This window comes from Anomaloglossus baeobatrachus, chromosome 4, assembly GCF_048569485.1.
Source record: "Anomaloglossus baeobatrachus isolate aAnoBae1 chromosome 4, aAnoBae1.hap1, whole genome shotgun sequence".
Lineage (NCBI taxonomy): Eukaryota > Metazoa > Chordata > Amphibia > Anura > Aromobatidae > Anomaloglossus > Anomaloglossus baeobatrachus.
Window position 1 is genome coordinate 506,186,150 of NC_134356.1, and position 24,284 is coordinate 506,210,433.

The following is a 24,284-nucleotide window of genomic DNA, read 5'->3' on the forward strand; positions in this document are numbered from 1 at the left end:
CCAGATTGCTAGTAGGGGGACCCTCAGTAAGGAGCACTATGTGGTTGAGCATTCTCACAGTCCGTGTGGTAACAGCATACTAAACTTATTTTATATCTCCCACAAATTTCTACAGATTAGAGAATCTTTTACAAACTGAAAATGTTATCTTATGGTCCTTGTGGTATCATTTTAAAATATTTGAAAGTAGGTCAACAATTAGAAATGCAGGCACAAAGAAGATTTATTATATTATTAAAGATATTTATATATAAGGAATAAAAAAGAAAACAATAAAGAAAAATGGAACCAATTCTGTTTTTTTTTTCTTCAGACTTTGGATGCAATTTCAAAACATCCATGGATATGTCTTTCTATTATTCTGGTAAGTATTGTTTCATTGGAAACCGTATAGTTTTCAGCAGGTATTTCTTTAGTTACTGAAACTAATAATGTCACTTGTGCTTTCTGCAGCCATTGAAAGAAACAACTTGTATCGTCTTTCCCAGAGTATTCCCTTTACCCCTGTCCCTCCAGCAGGTAAGTGGATGATTTATCAAAGATTTTCGTAAGGAATCAAATTAAAAATACTTATTTCTTTTGCATACATTGTCACTATTATCAATGGTCTGCATTTGATATTCCAGCTGAACCCTATGCATTACAATGGGTATTTATATTTAGCATATCTGACTTATTACAGGAGAGCTGGTCACTGTGTATCGCCTGGAGGAGAGTTCTCCCAGCATCCTAAATAACAGCATGTCCTCCTGGTCACATAATGGCTTCTATGCTGCAATAGAGGTTCTTACCAAAGAAGAGATGGGAGGAGGATTAAGAAAAGCTGTGAAAGTGGCATGTACTTGGTCTCAGAATGACATCCTGAAGGCTGGGCACCTCTACATCATCAAATCCTTCCTTCCTGAGGTAGTAGATACCTGGTCAGAGGTTTATAAGGCAGGAACTGTGCTCCAGCTATGCCTCAGAGTAAGTGGTATATATATATTCTATTTTGTCTTTAGCTTCTTACTCTACTAGCCTGCTAATTTGCTTTATTTTAAAATACCCCACTCTTTTCTTTTTACAGCTAGTCCTTATATGTGTTTTTTTTTACTTTATGTCCTGTGATGTTTCTTTTGAGGTGAGTCTCAAACAAGATGTCATTGGGAGAATGGCCCTGCACTAATTTCTCCCTTCTATCAACTCGCCTGAAACAGGTTATCATCAGGGGGCTCTACAGTCACACATCACAGCTTATTTTCATCGCTACCCTCTGATGACATCTAGAATCAATAGAGCTGATAGATGCTGTGAGGTGGCACTGCTGTTACTCACCCTGACTCATCTTCACCCTGAAAAGAATCATCATCAGTGGGGCGGTGCTTGTGTCACTTACACTGCTTTTATCACCACCCCCTGATGACGTCTTGTTTCAGAGAAACAAGCTGCAGGCTGGCGGTGACAGAAGTGTGCTGGCACTGTGGTCACTCAGCTTTTATTAACACTATTAATTCCAAAACTGCGGTAAGTAACCCCTTGATGATGTCCTCTTCAGGCAGGCTGATTGTAGGGAGAAATAAGTGCATGGCCATTCTCCTGATGACGTCTCCTCAAATGATACGTCACAGGATATAACGTAAAAGGCACATGTACGGATTAGCTGTATAGGGAAAAGAGTAGGGTATTTTAAAACTAGGTAAAAAATTAAAAAGTGGTCAGGGGTTGAAAATAGATTTATAAAGGGCATTTTAGAACTCGGACAACCCCTTTATGGGAGATAATAAACTCATCCTTGGTCTGACATTTCATAGGAAATCCAGCAACAGAGAGCTGCTCAAAAACTACTTTATGCCTTCAATCAAATGAAACCAAAAACAATTGCATACTCCCCACGGTAAGCTTTTGTGCAATATGTTGTTTGATACATAATATAGTATGCTGTAGTATTTAAAAGGGTTATCCAACCTTTAAAAATGTTGGCTGAAAATATTAGAAAGCAAAAGTAAACTCTTCTCACTAAAGGTGAGCGAACCTGATGTTCAGTGTTTGGAGTACGGACCGAACACAGACTTTTCCTAAAAAACAGAGTTGGAGTTCTGAGTTCGGGTGAATTACGTGTGCAAACCCCTTGCGTAAGCGTCACTGTGCTCGGGTACGGTTTATGCTCAGCCCAGTGCGAGCCACTTCCAGTGTTTGAATGGCTCCCACTGGGGGTAATAGTGCACACGAAAAATAAATAAAATAAATATATAAATATATTTATATATAAGTGTGACGCCCTGGCAAAACCAGGTAGCCACAAATAGCCCCCCCCGCATTACACCATTCCCTCACCAGGAAACATACAGCCAACCAGAAACCCTAGTCACCCCCCCCTTAGGGAAAGATAGACACACCAGTGGGCGTGACCAGGAGGTTGGGACACGTCCAGACAGCCCGGGGTGGGAAAAACAGCAGATCAGTTGAGAGGAATCTGAAGTTCAGTTTGGAGAGGAGTGTGGGCTGGAGCTAAGTGTAGCTCCAGCAGGAGAGTTCAAGTTGAACGGTACCAGGGTAGGAGCCCTGGTGCCACTGGCTAGGAGGCAGACGGTGGTCTCCGTCATCAGGAGACGGGAAGACGGCTCGGCAGAACCGAGGTGGACCGGGACAGGGTTGTAGCCCGCCAGTACCGACACGGAAAACCGACCCGGAAACTGTAGCACAAAGGGGGTACTCGGACCCTGAAGCCAAGACTGGAACCAAGCGGAACTGGTTAATTAACCAATTGAGGCCAGGACTAGAGGTCCTGTCCCACCCAAAGTCCCTCATAGAAGACAACAGTCCACCGATTAGGAATAAGAGGTCACCGCCAGGGCCCATAGATCCCACGGGCCAGCGTCTGCGGGCATGGCTCCTTCGGCCACATCCAGCCGGGAGCGGACTCCTGAGTTTCACACTAGGACAGTCCACCTTACACAAAGCAGTGCAGGAAAAGGATAGAGACCACCAGCCGGGTGAGGGACCCGAACGCAACCGGCCGCGGCACCGGCCACCATCACCTTGGTTTACCAGAGACGTGTGTGTTTTACTAACAGTGAGTACACCAGCATCCCCTGCGGTCGCCATCCCCTGCACTGAGCCACTGGGTCCCGGGGCCACCATCCCTGCCCACGGAGGGGTTAACAACTTGCTGCACAACATCTCCCCCGGGGGCCCCATAACAGCAGCGGTGGTGTCCCACCTCTCCACACACTGTGGGTGGCATCACGAACTTACTACGGCCTAGCCCGTACATCTACGTCCCCCCATTTATTCGGCATGTCCACGAGACCTGCGGGTCCAGAGTTCCTCGAGCCACCACCCCTGAAGGCCCGGATCAGAGCAGTGCCGGCTGCTGGCACGAGGCCGGCACACCACAAAACTTGGCATTACGAACAGGATACTTACCCATCCACTTACCTTGTTCCAGGTGACCTTGTGACCAGGTCTGTCTCATTCCAGGTCTGTCTCGTTCCAGGTCTGCCTCTTTCCCCTTCTGTCTTTTTCCCCTTCTGTCTCTTTCCCTGTCTGTCTCTTTCCCCGTCTGTCTCTTTCCAGGTCTGTCTGGCTCCAGGTCTGTCTCGTTCCAGGTCTGTCTTGTTCCAGGTTTGTCTCTTTCCCCATCTGTCTCATTCCCCATCTGCCTCGTTCCCCGTCTGTCTCGTTCCCCGTCTGTCTCGTTCCCCTTCTGTCTCTTTCCCCATCTGTCTCTTTCCCCATCTATCTCTTTCCCCGTCTGTCTCTTTCCAGGTCTGTCTGGTTCCATGTCTGTCTTGTTCCAGGTCTGTCTTGTTCCAGGTTTGTCTCTTTCCCCGTCTGTCTCTTTCCCCGTCTGTCTCGTTCCCCGTCTGTCTCGTTCCCCGTCTGTCTCGTTCCCCATCTGTCTCGTTCCCCGTCTGTCTCTTTCCCCGTCTGTCTCTTCGCCCGTCTGTCTCTTTCCAGGTCTGTCTGGTTCCAAGTCTGTCTGGTTCCAGGTCTGTCTGGTTCTAGGTCTGTCTTGTTCCAGGTTTGTCTCTTTCCTCGTCTGTCTCTTTCCCCGTCTGTCTCTTTCCCCGTCTGCCTCTTTCCCCGTCTGCCTCTGTCCCCGTCTGTCTCATTCCCAGTCTGTCTCGTTCCCCGTCTGTCTCGTTCCCCGTCTGTCTCGTTCCCCGTCTGTCTCGTTCCCCGTCTGTCTCTTTCCCCATCTGTCTCTTTCCCCGTCTGTCTCTTTCCCCGTCTGTCTCATTCCCCGTCTGTCTCATTCCCCGTCTGTCTCATTCCAGGTCTCTCGTTCCAGGTCTGTCTCTTTCTACGTCTGTCTCTTTCCATGTCTTTTTCTTTCCCCGTCTGTCTCTTTGCCTCTGTCTTTCTCCTTATCTCTGTCTCTTTCCTTGTCTCTGTCTCTTTACCATCTGTCTCTTTCCCCATCTGTCTCTTTCCCTGTCTGTCTCTTTCCCTGTCTGTCACTGTCTCTTTCTCTGTCTCTTTACTTGTCTCTGTCTCTTTTCCTGTCTCTTTACTTGTCTCTGTATCTTTCCCTGTCTCTTTCCCTGTCTGTCTGTCTTTGTCTGTCTCTTTCCCTGTCTGTCTCTTTCCCTGTCTGTCTGCCTCTTTCTGTCTCTTTGACTGTCTGTCTCTCTCTCTCTCTCTCTGTCTCTTTCTGTCTCTCTCTATCCGTCTCCCCTCCAACATCTTATTACCTCACACATAAGCTTCTTATACTAACAATTTATTTTGTTCCTATAGCAACCATTCACAGCTCCTATTAATAACCTAATAGCTCACAGTTCCATTGACATTAATGGAGGCAACTTTTTTGGAGAGTAATTGTAAAGCGCGGGTTCAATTTTCCTGTCATAACATAGTCTGTGACATTCCCTGAGTCACATGGGGTGTTTGTGCAAAATGTTGTGATTGTAAATGCGACGGTGCAGATTCCTTTAGTTGACTTACACACACACATACATATATATATATACATACATACACTCAGCTTTAGACTATGTGCGCACGTTGCGTATTTGCATGCAGTTAGGCTGCGATCTGCACCGCAGCATAACTGCATGCGTCCTGCGTCCCCAGCATAATCTATGAAGATTATGCAGGAGACGTGCGCATGTGGCGTATTAGAGCGCAGCGCTTCGGCTGCTGCCCGAAGCGCGCGTTCTAAGAAGTGACATGTCACTTATTCCGTGCGCTCTGCATGCAGTACCCGCTCTGTCTATGGGAGGGGCTGCACTCAGAGCGCATGGAATCGGCTTTTTTTTTTTTTCCATTACGGACTCTTTCTGCAGCGATTTGAAGCGCATGTGTGCTGTTCAAATCACTGCAGAAATTTCTACAGGGACAGAACGCTACGTGCGCACATAGCCTTATAAGTGATCTGGTTATGGCTGACTGTATGTGGGCAGAGACCCAAATTGCCCTTTAAGTGACTTAAAATGACGTTCAGGTCAAGTCCTAGTCCAAAATAGAACTTTATAAAAAGTTCGGCTGCGCCCCCAGAACCCGAACTTACATGGGTCCACTCATCTCTACTCCTCACCATTTTTCTGGCAATCTAGCATTGATGGTACTGTGATCCCCTTAGGTTTTGCTTACCAGTTGTCAGCATGTGACTGCTGCAGGCAATCAGTGGCTACAATGCTTAAAATGGGGATGTCACCTGGTTTTCAGTGATTTTATTCTTGCTGCTTTCCTCACTATTCCATTTTTTTCTTCTTTAACCCCTTCACGACCGGCCGATTTTTCACTTTCCGTTTTTTTTTCGCCATTCTTCTTCTGAGAGACGTAACTTTTTTATTTTTTAGTCAATATGGTCATTTGAAGGCTCATTTTTTGTGGAACGAGCTGTACTTTTAAATTAAACCATAAGTTTTACCATATAGTGTACTGGAAAATGGCAAAAAAATTCCAAATGCAGAAAAATAGCAAAAAAAGTGTGATAGCACTATTGTTTTTGAGATATTTTATTTACTGTGATCTCTATATGTAAAACTGATGTCTGGGTGTGCTGCCTCAGATTAGTGTGAGATCTTAGACACCAAACATGTATAGGTTTACTTTTATATAAGGCGTTAAAAATAAATCGGAAATTTGTCCTAAAAGTTTTGCCCGTTTTACGCCATATTCCGTGTCCCGTAGGGTTCTCATTTTTTGAGATCTATGGCTCAGTGATGGCTTATTTTTTGCGTCTCGAGCTGATGCTTTTAACTGTACCATTTTTGCGCAGATGCTACGTTTTGATCGCCTGTTATTGTATTTTGCGCAAAAGCTGTGGCGACAAAAAAACTTAATTTTGGCATTTGGAATTTTTTGACGCTACGCCGTTTACTGATCAGATTAATTGATTTTATATTTTGATAGATCGGGCATTTCTGAACGCGGCGATACCAACTGTGTGTATATTTTTTCTTTTTTTAACCCTTTAGTTTTCAATGGGGCGAAAGGTGGGTGATTTGAACTTTTAGGTTTTGTTTTTTTTTAATTTTTTTAAATTTTTTTTTTTTTTACTTTTTTAATTTTACTAGTTCCCCTAGGGGGCAATAGCGATCAGCAATCCGATCGCTCTGCCCTATCTGCTGATCACAGCTACACAGCTGTAAACAGCAGATACGCTCTTTCTGTTTCACTCGGCTCCGGGTCGAGTGAAACTGAAAGTAATTCATGTCTAGTACAGGAGTCATCACAACCACCGGAAGTCAAGTGATCACATCATGTGACTTCCGGTATCGGCCGGTAAGTAAAAGTTTACCGCGGATGCCGTCATAATGGCGCTGTCACATATTGACAGCGCCATTTAAGGGGTTAAACGGCCCAAGCAGATAACGATTCTGCTCGTGCCTAGCAAGCACACATCTCAGGTGTGAAAATCAGCTGAGATGTGCGGCGATCGCAGCATGCTGCCGGCGGCAGACCGCGGGCAGTAACGTTATGACCGCTAGGACGTAATATTACTGCTTGCGGTCGTTAAGGGGTTAAAATCCACCATACGGTTCCAGATATATGGGTCTTTTTATTTAGTGCTAATTTTTATGGTCTTTACCAAGGGGGCATTTGTCACAGGATAATGCAGAGCAGCCTAAAGAAACGCCCCAGAGAATCCTGTTAGCCACGCCCCCAGAAAACATTCCTGTAACCCATGCCCCCAGAGAATCCTGTGAGCCATGCCTCCAGAGAATCCTGTGAGCAACGCCCCCAGAGAATCCTGTGAGCCATGCCCCCAGAGAATCCTGTGAGCCACGCCCCCAGAGAATCCTGTGAGCCACACTCTCTTGGTAAAGGCCATAAATATTAGCACTATATAAAAATGCCCATATATTTAGAACCGTATGGTGGTTTTTAAAGATGAAAAAAATGAATACTCAGGGGAGCAGTGGTAATAAAATAAGAGAAAGAAAACTGCCACTGTTGACCTTGTGAGAAGTCTTTTTTAAGTGCTGCACTTTACATCTTAGCATTACCCCATGATAACTGTAGTCCAACATGTGACCACTGTGGCAACTAATTGATGAGTGGTCACATATAGGCAGCTGGAAATCAAGATGGAAGAATCACAGGAGCATTAGCCAAAACTGTAGCTGGGCTTTACGTTACCTGGAGCAAAAAATACCATGTACGGCCCTTAAGCTGCATATAAATAACTTGGGTCAGTAATAGCTCTTAAGCCACCCAATGACCCTCAGCACCTGTGGAAAATGCCCCGGTTGCTCACCTCCAAAGCCTCCGAGTTAGTGCTGGATCGAAATGGAATTGAAGATATGATTAAAGTTTCTTAATATTATAACTATTATTTTTTATTCACAAAGCCTGGATGACTATTATAATTGTGTGTATCTTATGATGCACCCACGGAGTCTGGGGTCACCCGTCACCGGGCCGCGGTTCTCCTGGGACGCCGATGTGGCCTTGCCTGGCTCCGTGATCCCGGTGGTGTCAATAAAGATGGGGATGGGGATGATTAGCCGCTGCTGTGGGAAGTCTCTCTCTTTGCTGGGGCGGATGATGATGCAGCTCGGGTGTTGCAGCTCTCCACAGGTAGAGCTAGGCCCCAGGGAGGATGTTGGGAGCAGTAGTCGCCTATGGCGCAAGGATCCGATGTTGAGAGCGCTGGCAGTAACGGGACGACACAGAGAGTGCAGTTCAAGTTCTTAACTCACTGGAAGCACACTGCCGTTGGAGTACCAGGCTACGCTGTGATGGGCTTCAGCCGATCCCGGATACTTCGGCGGTCGAGGCCAGTGTTTCCTTCTGTGCGTCACCTTTCGACGGTTTCCCTCCACCTCAGCTCCTAAGCCATGGAATGAGTCACGGGTGCCTTCTGCACTCTCCGCGAATCCTGGGATTGCCCTTCTTTCCTAAGAGAGTGGGTCGAGCCTCTAGCTCCAGACCACAGGCCCCAAACTGTCCATATCACCTCTTACTGCTGTCTCCTCCTAAGTGTGACCTGGCGCTTGCCAAGCCCGGAGCTGACTCCTCTTCTGACTTGTGTGTGATGCTCCTAACTCCCCTGTGAAAGCCTCGCCTCCCAGATTCCTGGACTAATGGGCGAGAGGTCCCATACCTCGTGATGGCCACCCCAGCACCTACCCCAGCCCAGTCCCAATGGAAGTCCCGTGTTATGTGTTGAATGAGTGTGTTTAGTGGTGATTACCGGTGACTATGACGACCTCCTCCGTATCCGAGATTAATACCGCGGTACTCTGGGCGCCTGAAGCCACAGGGTTCCCACACTTATATGGCCTCATGAATATATTAGAATACTTCTCTATGTTTCTATCACATACCTGTCGCGGGCGGAGGGGACGCGCTCGCCACGCTCGGGTCCGGGGTTTCTGCTGCTGCTCGGTGGCTCGAGCGGTGGGCCGGACCCGGGGACTCGAGCAGCGCTCCTCGTCCACGAGTGAAAAGGGGGTGGTTTATTTAGGGAGATAGTTCGTGACGCCACCCACGGGTCGTGGTGATTATTAGCACCACCGCTGCTGGTGACAGGGTTCCCGGGAAGGATGGTAGGGAGCAGCTAGGATGTTGTCCCCTCCGTGGGTAGGGGTTGGTAATCCTGGGGCCCGGATGGTCATACGGGGGGGCAGGATGGCTGGGGTGCAGGGATGCAGGGGCAGCGCGGCGCGGTGCCGGATGGCACTGGTGTACTCACTCAGGCAGTCAATGACAGAGTCTCTGGTAAACCAAATGGCTGGATGAACGGGTCCCGCAGCCGGCTGCAGTGTTGTGATCTCCCTGGACGGCTGATGGTGGCTGTCTTTCCATGCACCTGTTAGAATGTTCTGGCTCCTGAGGTTGCCCACCGGTAGTCCACTCCCTGGCGTATAGGTGCCGTAGGAGCCTGTTTTGCATGCAGGCGCTGGCCCTTGGATCTCTAGCCTGTGGCGGTGGCTGTATATCCTCTCGGTGTGGACTGTTGCCTTCTGTCGGGTCTTGGTTGTTGGGAAACCCCTGGGATTCCTGTCACATTCGGATTTGACTATTGTCGTCGGCTCCAAGCCTGGTCGGGGTCCGATGGCCCTGCCTGTGTGCTTAGCTTCACTCCGCTCCCCGGTTCGGTACCGGCGGGCAACTGTCTAGGGGAGGGGGGGTGTGTGTTGTTATGTCTGTGACTACCTGGCTAGTCCAGGGCGTCACATACCATTGTGCAATCTGTTACAAAATTTGCAGCAACAAATTTGTATGTGAACATTTTCTTAATGTTTATTTTCAGTGCAATCACAAAGATGGCTATTTTATGTGGTTTCTTTATTGCTAGGTTTTTGGAAGTGTTTCTCTTGTACTGTCACTCAGTCAATCAGTGGTTTACAGTAGAAGAATACATGGCAGGAAGGTTTAGAAAATACAATAACAACACAGGAAGTGAAAGTGTGCCATCTAACAAGCTGGAGAAGACCATGCTGGCCTTCAGTCACTGGACTTACGAATATACCAGAGGAGAATTTCTAGTACTGGATTTGCAAGGTATGTAACTGCTCTGCTCACCATCCAGGATAAGTAAAGTTTGATATGGAAAACTGATACACAATTGTCAAAATTTACAAGGCTAGTTTAAGAAAAGGTTAAATGCGTTATTAACAACCAACAAGAAGTTGAAAAGAAAATTAGGCAAAGACTTTCCTTCAGGAACCAACACCTTTCTTTGGAAAACTGAAACAACATCAATAACTGCAAAAGCCCGTCTTGCACTCTATTTTAGGGAATATACCGTAGTTTCATGTGTAGATCTCTATACAGACACAAGTTTTCTCTGAGAAGCTCTGAAAATAGACCATTCAGGAAAACATCATTCTGATATATGACATCAAATAGATTATACCATACTTTCTGAGCCCTCCATGTCTGTGGTGCCATCCTGCGCAGAGACCTACAAATGAGGTTCCACAGCAGAAAGGAGGTTCCACAGCAGAAAGGTTCCACATGGCACTGACCAGCAACATTGCACTGGGAGATCACCTGAGCCCTCCAAGTGGGGTTTGTCACTCTATCTGCCTTCCATGTATAGTGTGGAGTCTGTCACTACCTACCCTCCATCATGTATAGTGTGGGGTCTGTCACTGTCTCCATGTATAGTGTAGTATGTCACTATCTGCCTGCCCTCCATTTACATAGTTTGGGGTCTGTCAGTGTCTCCCTGCCCTCCATGTACTTAGTGTGGGGTCTGTCACTCTCTCAATGTATAGTGTAGTCTGTCACCGTCTGCCTGCCCTCCATCTATTGTGCGGACTCTGTCACTGTCTGGCTGCCCTCCATGTACATAGTGTGGGGTCTGTCACCATTTGCCTGCCCTCCATGTATACCATGTATATATAGTGTGGGGGTCGATCACTCACTACCTGCCCTCCATATATAATGTGGGTTCTGTCTGTATCTACCTGTTTTTCATGTATACTGTAGTGTGGGGTCTGTCACTGTCTGTCTGTCCTCCATGTATAGTGTGGGGTCTGTCACTGTCTGTCTGCTATCCTTGTGTAGTGTTGGGTCTGTCACTCTTTCCCTGCCCTCGATGTATAGTGTGGGGTCCATTACTGTCTGTCTTCCTTCCATGTATAGTGTGGGGTCTGTCATTCTCTATCTACCCACCATGTATAGAGTGGGGTCTGTCTGCCCTCCATGTATAGTGTGGGGTTTGTCACTGTCTGCCTGCCCTCCATGTACATAGTGTGGGGTCTGTCACTCTCTACCTGCCTGTGAAGTGTAGTGCAGGACTGAATTCTTTTACTGTCTACCTGTCTTTCAGGTATAGTGCAAAGTCTGGTATATTCTACCTGCCCACCATGTGTAGTGCGATGTCTGTTACTCTGTACCTGCCATTGATGTGTAGTGCAGGGTATGTCATTATATACCTACCATTTATGTGTAGTTCATAGTCTGCACTTCTGTACTTGCTCTTCACATTCAGTGTAGTGCCTGTTACTCTGTACCTGTCCCCCATTTGTGATAGATAGTCTGTTATTTTCTGCCTGCCCTCCATATTTAATGTGGGGTCTGTCACACTCTTAATTGTTCTCACATGTAATACAGGTTCTGTTACTGACTACCTGTCTTCCATGTATAACGTATTCACACAGATTAGCCTTTATAAAGGTAAAATATTAAGTCTTTATTGATAATAAATTAAAAACATGGTAGGGTTTTGAAGATCAAGGATACATAATGTACACAAGGGGGCACCACATAACAGCTGTGGGAGATGGATAGAAACGGGTTAAGTCTTACATAGAAAAGTCATACACAATATAGGTGGAATTTAGCAAAACCATGCACTATGTCCATAATAGGGGTGCAATAATAAACTGTGAACAAAGTTTAAGCACACATATATAGAAGAGAGGTAACTACCCTGTGGATGTCCCATTACTGTTGAAGTAGCGCCAGGTCCTAAAGCGCGTTTTGGAAATTTGGTGAAAATATTGAAAAATTTGCAGTTTTCAAACTTTCAATTTGTATGCCTTTAATCCAGAGTTATGTCACACAAAATAGTTAACATATAACATTTTCTACGTCTACTTTAGATCAGCACAATTTGTGAAACATATTTCTTTATTAGAAAGGTTAAATGTTTATCAGCAATATCTAATTTTTCCAATAATATTTGCAAAACCATTTTATATAGGGATAGGGACCATATCATATTTGAAGTGACTTTGAGAGGCCTATAGTATGTGACAGAAAAAACTCAAAAGAGACACCACTCTAAAAACTGCATCCCTCAAACTGTTCTAAACCACATCCAACAGGTTTTTAACATGTTGGGTGCTTCACAGGAACTAAAGCCTACATTGCCGAAATTTCAGCCTTCTTCACTATTCCCATGTGAAGAACAAGGCCCCAAAACATCATCATTTCTACTGTGTCTATGGGAGTTCAGTTAGAAAATGATGAAGCAAAGATTTGGGCCAAAAGTTGTTGGGCATTTAAATTGTCTGGGCCACCATGAGATTTACAAAATCCTTAGAGAAAAAGACTTTGAAAATGTTAGTTTCTGTAAGGCCGGGAGTGCCAAATTGGATTCCTGCGCCACAAAATCAGGAATTTGGGGCTCATAATTTTCTGGGGATGAGGTCCATAGGGGATCACTAATGGTGGGCGCTGGTTCATTTGATGTCCTGGGGCATCTGCGTGGGGCTTCAGTATCACTGGAGGAAGAGGAGGAAAAATAAATGAAAGTTGTATTCTCTCTTTCACTATCAGTGTCAGAGGCAAGGACGGCGTATCCCGCCTCACCTGAAGACCATCTTCGGATTGAGCGGGACATTTTATTTTTTGTGTGGTCTGTGTGTATAATAATAACATTTTACTCAGGTGTGTGTGTGTGTGTGTGTGTGTGTGTGTGTGTGTGCGTGCGCGCGTGCGTGCTGTAAACTTTTTTTATTAGGCTAAAACAAACAGGAAAAAAAAAGAAGAAAATAATTTAGAAATAAAAACATAAACAAAATAAAAAGTATCAAAATTTGGTAAAAAAATAAAAATAAAAATTACTAAACAGACAACAGTAAAAACATTTACTGAGCTATTGCAACTAAATTACTCTAACCATAATTCTATGTAGTAGAAAAAAGTGTAGTATAAGTGCTACAAGAATTTTCTACTACAATTCTAAAACTACAATTACTAAATTGAGTTCAGTAAAAAAAAAAACACTGAGCGCCCACAACTATCTGACACTAAGGGGTACTTTGCACACTACGACATTGCAGGTGCGATGTCGGTGGGGTCATGTCGAAAGTGACGCGCTTCCTGCGTCGCTCACGACATCGTAGTGTGTAAATCCTAGATGATACGATTAACGAGCGCAAAATCATCGTAATCGTATCATCGGTGTAGCGCCGGCGAATTTCATAATTATGCTGACGCGACGGGCCGATGTTCCTTGCTCCTGCGGCAGTACACATCGCTGTGTGTGAAGTCGCAGGAGCGAGGAACACCACCTTGCCTGCGTCCCGCTGCAATGAGAAAGGAAGGAGGTGGGCGGGATGTTTACATCCCGCTCATCTCCGCCCCTCCGCTCCTATTGGCCGCCTGCCGTGTGACGTGTGTGATGTGTCACGACAGGTGAGTGCATGTGAAGCTGCTGTAGCGATAATATTCGCTACGGCAGCTATCACAATGATATCGCAGCTGCGATGGGGGCGGGGACTATCGTGCTCAGCATCGCAGCATCGGCTTGCGATGTCATAGTGTGCAAAGTACCCCTAATTCTGGCTATATTCAGTAAAAAAAAAACTGCAGTAAATGCTGATTATTACAGTATATTTTTACAGTCTGTAATCTAGCTCTATCAACTAATGTAAATAAATATTTTTTCTTTTTTTCTTTTTTTCTTTTTTATATATACTTTACTACCTGACACTAACCTTAACTTTATTCAGTAAAAAATACTGTAGTAGTCGCCAAATACTACAGTGTATTTTTACTGTCCCTAATTTAGCCGTATCAACTATTCTAAATTATTATTTTTACTTGATTCTTATTTAAAAAAAAAAAACAAACAACAACTGGCTGCTGATCAGTGATTTGCATCATTGATCAGTGCTCAATGGCTGCAGGATGCATGCTTGTAGAGTCACTGTGAGGTCAGACCGCGTTTCTGCTCACTGATTGGTGCGATCGCTCGTCATAGTACCATTACTCCAATCAGTGCTGGGACTGGTGATGCTCCCGTTGCCTAACTCCAGCCTATGAGCAGTGCTGTTCTAGCGCCGATCGTAGCTATACTTCAGTGTTTCAGGCAATTTCATTTTGCCTGAAACATTTGAATCACTGTGATTGGCTGTTCAGAATTGAACAGTCAATCACAGTGATTGTATTTGCAGGGGGGCAGCGAACACCGCAATGGTGATAAGTCAGAAACAGCAGGCACCTTTCACTGATCATCAAGTCTGAAGACATGGTGATTGAAGTTTCCCATAACGTAAGTTTACATCATGATATAAACTTATGGCAAAGGTCGTGAACAGGTTAATAAAGGGGAAATTTAAGGCGGTGGACATATTTCCATGTTCCCCCTTGAAGACATCAATAGTGTTGATATAATGTATAATGTGATAAGTGTTAGTAATGTGACTTGTGATATGTGTAATGCTGAATTATATAATGCCGACAGTAGATGAAGAAACAGTTCATGTTTGGGACTCGCCCAGAGTTGAAGGGGTTTCAGTGTAGGGACAGTTTACTGTCAGAATATCAGATAGGGTCCAGAGTGTGACAAAGACAGACCTGAGGTCTGGTTAGTGAGCAGAGCTGCATAACGTGTGTGTGCCTAAGGTGAGAGGAGACCAAGGCAGAGGATAACAAGATCCAGAATACTGAGAGACAGAGCTGTTTGAGACACAAAGTAATCTGTTGGAGATGGGTTAGAGAATTGACCGAAGGACCGAGAGAACAAGTGAGACAGGTCCTGAGACAGGACACTTAGCAGCATGGCCCCGTGTGTACAACTCTAAAAGGTAATGGGCCGGGACAGAACGGAAACGTGAGATGCCGTGAATGCCCTGGGCAGGAGTTTCTTAAGTATCAGGAACCTTGACTCTAAGTCCGACCATATTGGCAAATTAGTCCTCTAGGATACTATGGTGCTAAACTGGGTGGTGGTGAAGCAAGTAAGACAAATGGAGGCAGGACTAAGTGCGTGTGAAGAAGTAAAGAAACTGTGTTTAGAGATGCTCTGTATTCATGAAGAAACGTATGAGAAGTTGTGTACCTGTTACCTAATGTAAATAGTTGCCATCAAGTGATTGTGCAGTAAAATAACATTTTGACTGGGTTAACATCTGGTCCTGGCCAGCCGAAGCCATAGCAGAAGTTCACACACCTCGCCCACGGCTAATGCCCCGCTCCATGTACATTAACATCACTTATCTTTCCTTTTAATCTTTGTGGTTATCATGTTACCTTACCTACCTGTAACATTTTGTCATTTTGCAACCATTAGCTATCTTCACTAAGCGTCAATTAAGCAGCTAGAGAGTAAAGGTCATTGATGTATGTCACGCGAGGGATCTGTGTTCGGAAACCTGATATACATATTATCCTGTATTCATATGCATTTGTTTCCTTAAGGTGTTGGTGAAAATCTGACAGATCCATCTGTTATTAAAGCAGGGGAGCACAGGTGAGACACGTCTATAGAAGAAATGTCTCCTAGCATGCTACATCACATGTTTTAATCAGAATGTTAGAAATCTCACATTAAACTGGAATTACCTGTCCTGCTGCCATGAAATAAGCGTCATAAGTGACATTATGTGTAGTAAACTGTGCAAAATGGATCTTATACTCTTTCCATAAACCAGAATGGATGACTACAATGCTGCATTTCCTACTCTATAATAGGATGTAATATAAAATCTATTGAAGGTTAACCCATTAGTGTTTTATTAAACTAATGGGGGACTTTTAAGCATACGTTGAGTAAAAACCAGGAGTGGAGCAATCAGAGGAAAAGTATAATAGAAACACGTCACCACTTCTGCATGTTTTACCCATTCCTGGTGTTGGCTACAAATACTGAGGTAAACAATTCACAAAACGCTCAACGTGTGCACGGGCCTAAGAAATTAATTGCAGGAAAAAAGATATGAAGACTTGGTTATCTAATTTCAAGAAAACTCTTTAAAGGACAGTATACTTCACAAATTTAAAGAAGTACAGGTCTTACATTTTAGGTAGATATGACTAGAATCAATGGAAGTTGTACAAGTGTACAGCATTGTTATTCAATCTTAGCCTTAGATCAGGTGTAGACCACATCTGCACTTCGTTTAAGTCCTTGACTTCCATCTAAATCAAGGGCTTCCATACCCTTGCTGGAGCCACCAATATCAATTAGGAAAATAAAATTCAGAATAGGGAACTTTGGATTTTGATTCACCTTCTTTTTGGCAGTTTCCATCATTTTAGCTGGACATAATTGCATGGTGGACTATGCTATTGTATCTGTATATATAAATCTTCAGCTCACCTCTGATCCTCCAGTGAATTGCAGACTCCCTACCAGTGCTCGGAGCTGCCCTTTTCTTGGGCAGTGTTGGACAATGCAAAAATAGAAGAGGGAGAAAAGATTTGTCTATATGTATGTCCACAGTGGTTTGTAACAGCAATCCAAGTCTAAAGGCCCCGTTACACGCAACGACATATCTAACGATATGTCGTCGGGGTCATGGAATTCGTGACGCACATCCAGCGTCATTAGCGACGTCGTTGCATGTAACAGCTCCGAGCGTCTGTTAACGATCAAAAATACTCACCTTATCGTTGATCGTTGACACGATGTTCATTTTTAAAATCTCGATGGTCGTTGTGGACGTAGGTTGTTCGTCCTTCCTGAGGCAGCACATATCGCTACGTGTGACACCCCGGGAACGACGAACAACAGCTTACCTGCGTCCTCCGGCAACGAGATGGGCGTGTCTTTCCTTCGGCTGTACTCCACCCCTCCACTTCTATTGGCCGCTTGCCGTGTGACGTCGCTGTGATGCCGCACGAACCGCCCCCTTAGAAAGGAGGCGGTACGCCGGACACAGCGACGTTGCTAGGCAGGTAAGTCCGTGTGACGGGTCCTAATGATGTTGTGCGCCACAGGCAGCGATTTGCCCGTGACGCATAACCGACGGGGGCGGGTGCTTTCACCAGCGACATCGCTAACGATGTCGCTGTGTGTGAAGCCCCCTTAAGGCTCCATGCCGAAACATGTAGGATCAAGCTGAGTTCCTAACTGTGTTCCATTGCTACGTCTATGGTTTTAGAGGACTACAATAAATATAATATTTTTTATCTTATTCTACCGAGCTGCTGGAGATCCTTTCTTCTATTTTTGCATTATGCTATTGTATCTGGCCTAAATGATGGACACTGATGGAAAGAAGATCAACACAGTCCAAACTCTCATTTTTTTGTACTGTTTCATTTTATGTTTTGGGTTCTGCTTGCCTAAATGAAGTCAAAAGCTCAATCAGGTGCACGTTTGAATCCTGTTTTTTGCAGACTAAAATGGAAGACCCCAATGGAGTAATGAAAAGAAGCAAGAGTGGTAGGATTCCGATCTAATGGGAAACATGAAAGAAATCAAAGCTTGCCTGCCTGCATTGTTCATTAAAACTCAATAATAATAATAGACATGAATACCTTGCATCAATTTTTACATATTTCTTTCTTTTCAACAGGTCAAAAGATATGATATTTGGACCAGCCAACCTGGGGGATGATGCCATTAAGAACTTCTGTACGAAACATCAATGCAACACATGCTGCAGATATCTGAAACTACCTGGTAAGCTGAGCTGGGGCTGATTTATTAAATTACACGCAACAAAAATCTGGCTTAATTTATGTCAAAAAACTGTCTTTTTATGCTTTGCACCACATTTATAACATGTTTTAGATGTATACTGGACACAATTTCAACATGTTCAACAAGGGGCATAATCCAACAGATAATGGGTTTAAATCACAATACTGTACTGAAATTGAGCAGAAATGTGATGACTTTGATAACCATAGTAAGGGTTTGTTCCCACGATGAGCTTTTGGTGAGATTTGAGGTTGCAGAATTTCTGCACCTATTATGTAAATGAGGCTACTTGCATTTATTTACATGCAATGCATTTTTAACACCTTTTTGACATTGTGGCTTTTGTCTCTTTTTGGAATGTAATGGTTTAATTAAAGCTGCTTTGTTTTTTATACTTTCTGGTATTTGAAATGCACTAAAAACGCAGGTGAGTTTTTTGCCTGCGGATTTTCTACAACTAATGCAAGTCCATGGGGAAAATCTGCACATAAAGTTTAGTGTACTCGCAAGAGAATCTGACATGTTGGGGATTTGAAACGCACTGCATGTCAGTTTACACTGAGTGAAAAAGATCCACAATGGGCATGAGATTTCTACACATCCCATCCACTCTGCTACAACTGTAAGATGCTGTTTTTTTCAGAGCAAAAATATACAAAGTCAAAAACTCACCAAAAGCTGATTGTGTGCACACAGCCTGAGCTAACTAAAAAAATGGTATAAACTTAGGCTAGACAGTATATAGATGCACCAACCAGCAGGAGACACTTTCATAAATTTGTCACATTTAAAAACTATCTAGTCTAAAGTTGCAGACAAAAATTCAATACCTTTAGTCAATCAATCCAAGTGTTTTAGTAATTTTGTCCATACTGCAAAACTGTTAATGTTACATAACATCTATATATATATAATTGCCTTATTCTGTCTGTCTGTCTGTCTGTCTGTCTATCTGTCTGTCTGTCTGTCATGCTCCAAAATTGTGTCCTTACGGTGACACAAAGCTGATTGGCCGCTGGGCTCACCATGGCCCCGCCCCCCCACACGGATTGGCCGCTCGCCCAGGCTGCGCCCCCACACGGATTGGCCAGCCGCTCGCCCAGGCTCCGCCCCCCCACAGATTGGCCTCTCGCCCCGGCACCCTGCAGGCATTGGCAATTCAGCCACGCCACGCCCCGCCCCCCTCACGCAATGCACGTTAGCTCTGGCCCCACCCCCTCCCTCCCCCCGCGCATTTCTCTAACTGACACGGCTGTCACGGAGGTGAGTACGGTACTCCCTATCCCCCCCCAACCCCCCCCCCGGCCCCCGCTCCCAAAGGGGTGGTGTGGATACTCGCATGGTTACAAGCGCTGTCACGGAGGTGAGTACTGTACTCCCTCCCCCTCCCCCGGCCCCCGCTCCCACGGCAGTGGTGGGAGTGGTGTGGATACGTTGGTAACCATGCTCGCATGGTTACAAGCCCATCAAGGTCCTGCTGCGCCGGAAGGTCCACACGCACACACACAAACATACACACACATCAGATCACACTCACACTCACTCTCATACACACCTCACACACACCTCACATCGCATCCACATACTCACGACATCCTGGGATATCGCTTGCTTCTCGGCGGCGAAAATGTGCTGTTGTGATCTTCCAGGACCTGACGGAGGATCACATGGCCAGAAGCATGTGATATCCCCGGATGTTGTGAGTATGACCGCGTAAGTGCGATATCGTCAGTGTCTGTGTGTGTGAGTGGATGCGATCGGGTGTGTGTGAGTGGATGCGATCGGGTGTGTGTGAGTGGATGCGATCGGGTGTGTGTGAGTGGATGCGATCGGGTGTGTGTGTGAGTGGATGCGATCGGGTGTGTGTGTGAGTGGATGCGATCGGGTGTGTGTGTGAGTGGATGCGATCGGGTGTGTGTGTGAGTGGATGCGATCGGGTGTGTGTGTGAGTGGATGCGATCGGGTGTGTGTGTGAGTGGATGCGATCGGGTGTGTGTGTGAGTGGATGCGATCGGGTGTGTGTGTGAGTGCATGCGATCGGGTGTGTGAGTGTCGGCAGAGGAGCAGGGCGTGCTGGAGGAGGCTGGGAGCAGAGAGGCTGATCATGGGGAAGAGGGAAATGCTGATGCTGAAGGAGGCTGGGATGGGAAGGCTGGGAAGAAGGAGGCTGGGAGGAGAGAGGCTGATCCTAGGGAAGGCTGGGGAGAGGAGGCTGATGCTGAGAGAGGCTGGAAAGAGAGAGGCTGATGCTGAGGGAGGCTGGGACGAGGGAGGCTGATGCTTAGGGAAGCTGATGCTGGACGAGGCTGGAAGAACAGAGGCTGATGCTGGTGGAGGCTGATGCTTGGGGAGGCTGATGCTGAGGGAGACTGGGAGACGAAGGCTGATGCTGAGGGAGGCTGGGAGGAAGGAGGCTGGGAGGAGAGAGGCTGATCCTTGGGAAGGCTGAGAAAGGGAGGCTGATGCTGAGGGAGGCTGGAAAGAGAGAGCCTGATGCTAAGGACAGAGACGCTGATGCTGGGACGAGAGAGGCTGATGCTGCGGGCAGAGAGGCTGATGATGCGGGTAGAGAGGCTGATGCTGGCGCAGCATGGCGGATGGAGCACGTTTGGTAATGCGCAGCATGGCGGATGGAGCACGTTTGGGAGTGCGCAGCATGGCGGATGGAGTACGTTTGGGAGTGCGCAGCATGGCGGATGGAGCACGTTTGGGAGTGCGCAGCATGGCGGATGGAGCACGTTTGGGAGTGCGCAGCATGGCGGATGCAGCACGATGGCGAGTGCGGAGTATGGCGGATGGAGCATGTTTGGGAGTGCGCAGCATGGCGGATGGACCACGTTTGGCAGTGCGCAGCATGGCGGATGGAGCACGTTTGAGAGTGCGCAGCATGGGAGATGGAGCACGATGGGGGGTGCGCAGCATAGGGGATGGAGCACGATAGGGAGTGCACTGCATGGGGGATGGAGCACGATTGGGAGTGCCCAGCATGGCGGATGGAGCACGTTTGGGAGTGCGCAGCATGGCGGATGGAGCACGATGGGGAGTGCCCAGCATGGCGGATGGAGCACGTTTGGGAGTGCGCAGCATGGATGATGGAGCACGATGGGGGGTGCGCAGCATAAGGGATAGAGCACGATGGGGGGTGCGCTGCATGGGGCATGGAGCACGATGGAGAGTGTGGAGTATGGCGGATGGAGCACGTTTGGGAGTGCGCAGCATGGTGGATGGAGCACATTTGGGAGTGCGCAGCATGGCGGATGGAGCACGTTTAGGAGTGCGCAGCATGGGAGATGGAGCACGATGGGGAGTGCGCAGCGTGGCGGATGGAGCACGATGGGGAGTGCGCAGCATGGGGAATGGAGCACGATGGGGAGTGCGCAGCATGGCGGATGGAGCACGTTTAGGAGTGCGCAGCATGGCGGATGGAGCACGTTTGGGAGTGCGCAGGATGGGAGATGTAGCACGATGGGGGGTGCGCAGCATAGCGGATGGAGCACGATGGAGAGTGCACACCTCCCCCCAACACACACACACACGCGCGCGCGCGCACTGCACAACACACCACACACACACACTGGAAACCACAAACAACTGCCCTACACAGACAGCCACACACAGACAACGCTGCACACACAAATATACGCACATACCGCACATATATATAACAAAAATCATACATAAACTACACAATACGTAAATTCTAGAATACCCGATGCGTAGAATCGGGCCACCTTCTAGTGTAATATAAACTTTAACCTTCATGCCTCCTATCACATGGTGTCTGGCTCAAAACTCGCGGTGTCAGGACTACCTCTGACGCTGTTCACACAGCAGAGTCAGACACTGCACTTGATGCTGCTTTTGCATTGCACAGACAGACTTGGTTGTCGACCAGCTGTGCTCTTGTTAGTAATTGGACTTGCAGGAGTTAATTTCTGCTAGCCTGTGGTTTACTGTTTGAGTCACATGTTGCAGCAGACCTATCACAGTTGCCTCTGCCTTTTTAACATGATGGAGCCTGTTTTCCCATGCTGTTGATAGCTTTATGCAATATCGGTCCTTGTGCTTGATCATCCGGTTGCTGGTGAGTTCTGTGGGCTGTTTGGTGTGTTGTGGAAATACTCTTGGTCTCTGATTATTTCCTTTCTTTAGTTTCCTCCTGGTCATGTATTGTCTATACCTCTGTAAGTTTTGGTTCCACCCATCTGTTTATTTGTGTGGGATTGACCGCTCCTGTCCTGGCCCTCTCCTGGGTGGAGGAAGGGGGAGCCACTAGACCAGGGTTGTTCAGGAGCTAGGGTAAGGGAGGCAGCCCAACCATTGTCACTTTCAAAAATACCTTTGGGATCTGGGTTAGCTAGGGTTCACCCAGTCTGAGGGCCAGTTTAGGCTCCCCTGTTACTAGTGATTCACTCACACCCCATGACACCTCCATTGTGATTCAATGTGACATGTTATTGTTAAAAGGATTGACCACTACTTTATATGTCCCTTTCATGTGAACTATCTGCCATAGATAAGCATTTCACTAAATACCTTGCTTTGTTAAATCTGAGTGTGCTCACTGCTGGCTTGCAGCCCAGCACAAAGGAAATATGGGAAATGTAGTAAGAAGGGAGCTGAGGAGTCTGAACAGGAAGGTATCGCTATGACAACAGAGCTAGTGCCAGTGCACAGAAAGCAAATGCAGAAAGGCATAAAACAACACGAAACTTGGCAGAAAAGTATATGGCTTATTTAGAAGCTTTATCCTTAAGGATTTCTGGGAAAACCTGTAACTGAGTTAGAGTAATGGACAACCTCTTTAAAGAATAAGTTAAATGAAATGTTTGAGCAAGTATCGATTTTAAGGCGATCATAAGATAACCTTAGACAATTGCACACATTGTTTCCATTTGGATAATCTATTAGCATTTGCTGTTTATGTAGCTAGGCACTTTATGCCTACAGTGACATGACTTAGAAGGGAATTATTATAGCTATAGCAGCTATAACAATTCCTAAATGGTACACCTTTCCCCCTACTAGGATGTGGCCCAAGAAAAAAATATTCTCTAACAATATACCATAAATTAAAGGAAGTCCATCACCAGATTTTTGCCTTCTAATCTCAGAGTAACATAATGTAGAGACAGAGACCCTGATTCCAGTGATGCCACTTACTGGGCTGCTTGCGATAGCATGAAACCACTATTTTATCAGCAGGAGATTATCATTACTAGGACTAGTAAATCTGCTCCCATACAGTCCTCCATATTCATGAGCTCTATTACTCTGCTCGCTACCACTGTTTGGAAGCTTTCTGCCTATGCACAGTGTACACAGAAAGTTGTCAATCAGTGGTGAGGGCGGGGTTATGCATGCCTCAGCATTCAGAGAATTGTTAGATCTGCAGCAGATAAAATAGAGATTTTATCAAAACTGCAGCAAGCACCCCAGAAAGACACATTTCTAGGATCATGGTCTCTCCCCCTACATCATGCTGCTCTCAGATGGGGTGACGGATTCCCTTTTCCTGCTATATATGATGAGAATGGAGGAAATAGTTATACATACTTTCAATACTGAATGTTATTATACTTTTCAGCTAAGGCCTAAGACACACGGTGAGAAAAACGGTGTGAGTGGAGTGCGATAAAACATCGCATTCCACTCGGACCAATTTTAGCCTGTGTCAACGCACATGAGCGATTATTTTCTCAGCCCTAATCGGACCGAGAAAACAATCGCAGCATGCTGCAATTGTAATGCAAGACTCTTTCTCTCGCACCCATTCAAGTCTATGAGATGAGAGAAAAATCGCATTTCACTCGCAGTACAGCGGTGTACCGCAAGTGCAGGGCGAGAATGGCAATAGCCAGCTACTGAGAAGAAAGGGAGATAAATCCCTCCCTCCCCTCCGCAGCTCCTGCCCGCCCCCCGCAGAGCCGGCCCGCCCCCTGCAGCTGAGGTCTGCTCACACGTTTGGACCTCAGTTGCAGGGACACATGCATGACACTCGGCTCTGTCATGCGAGAGGATCGCAGTAATCCCCGTGCGGCCCCAGCCTAACTGTTGCTCTCTGTTCACAGAAATGAAGAGGAATGAGTACATTACAGATGCTGCTTTGCGCCGAGTGAAATCTCAAGTTTCTATCAAAAGCTGCGAGACAGAAGCTCAAATCCACAACGTACCGCTGTCATGCGCTGACTGATCCCTGCGACCGCATACCTCGCCTTCAGTATAATGCCTATTTACAATGTGTTCAGGTCCTATCACTGACAGTATTTTGCTGTGACACGGTGACTAAGCTGCACGCACAGATATCTCACCTGTATACTGTTTTTAGCATCTACCTCTAATACCCTATATGAGAGGTTGTTTACAATTTATGTAGAATGAAAACATACAGGTTTACTGCCGTCCGTGCTATGTGAATGTACAAGAATCATCCCCAGAGATGGGTTGTTGTTTTATTTTTCAGTTTTTTATGGCGTCTTAAGATTTTGATATATATATAAGAAAGGTACACCTG

General features: G+C 46.2%; 1 protein-coding gene across 1 annotated transcript in view; it reads left to right on the forward strand.

Annotated features, from left to right (window-relative positions):
* The window catches only part of LOC142302574 (transient receptor potential cation channel subfamily M member 7-like), a 254,559-nt gene extending 230,596 nt beyond the window's left edge, over positions 1 to 23,963 (forward strand). Inside the window, 9 exon segments of the mRNA XM_075343678.1 lie at positions 116 to 186; positions 314 to 364; positions 454 to 519; positions 683 to 966; positions 1,791 to 1,873; positions 9,737 to 9,942; positions 15,541 to 15,592; positions 17,643 to 17,749; positions 23,842 to 23,963. Of these exon segments, the coding sequence (XP_075199793.1) occupies positions 116 to 186; positions 314 to 364; positions 454 to 519; positions 683 to 966; positions 1,791 to 1,873; positions 9,737 to 9,942; positions 15,541 to 15,592; positions 17,643 to 17,749; positions 23,842 to 23,963 (1,042 nt within the window).
* Positions 23,964 to 24,284: the final 321 nt, after the last annotated feature.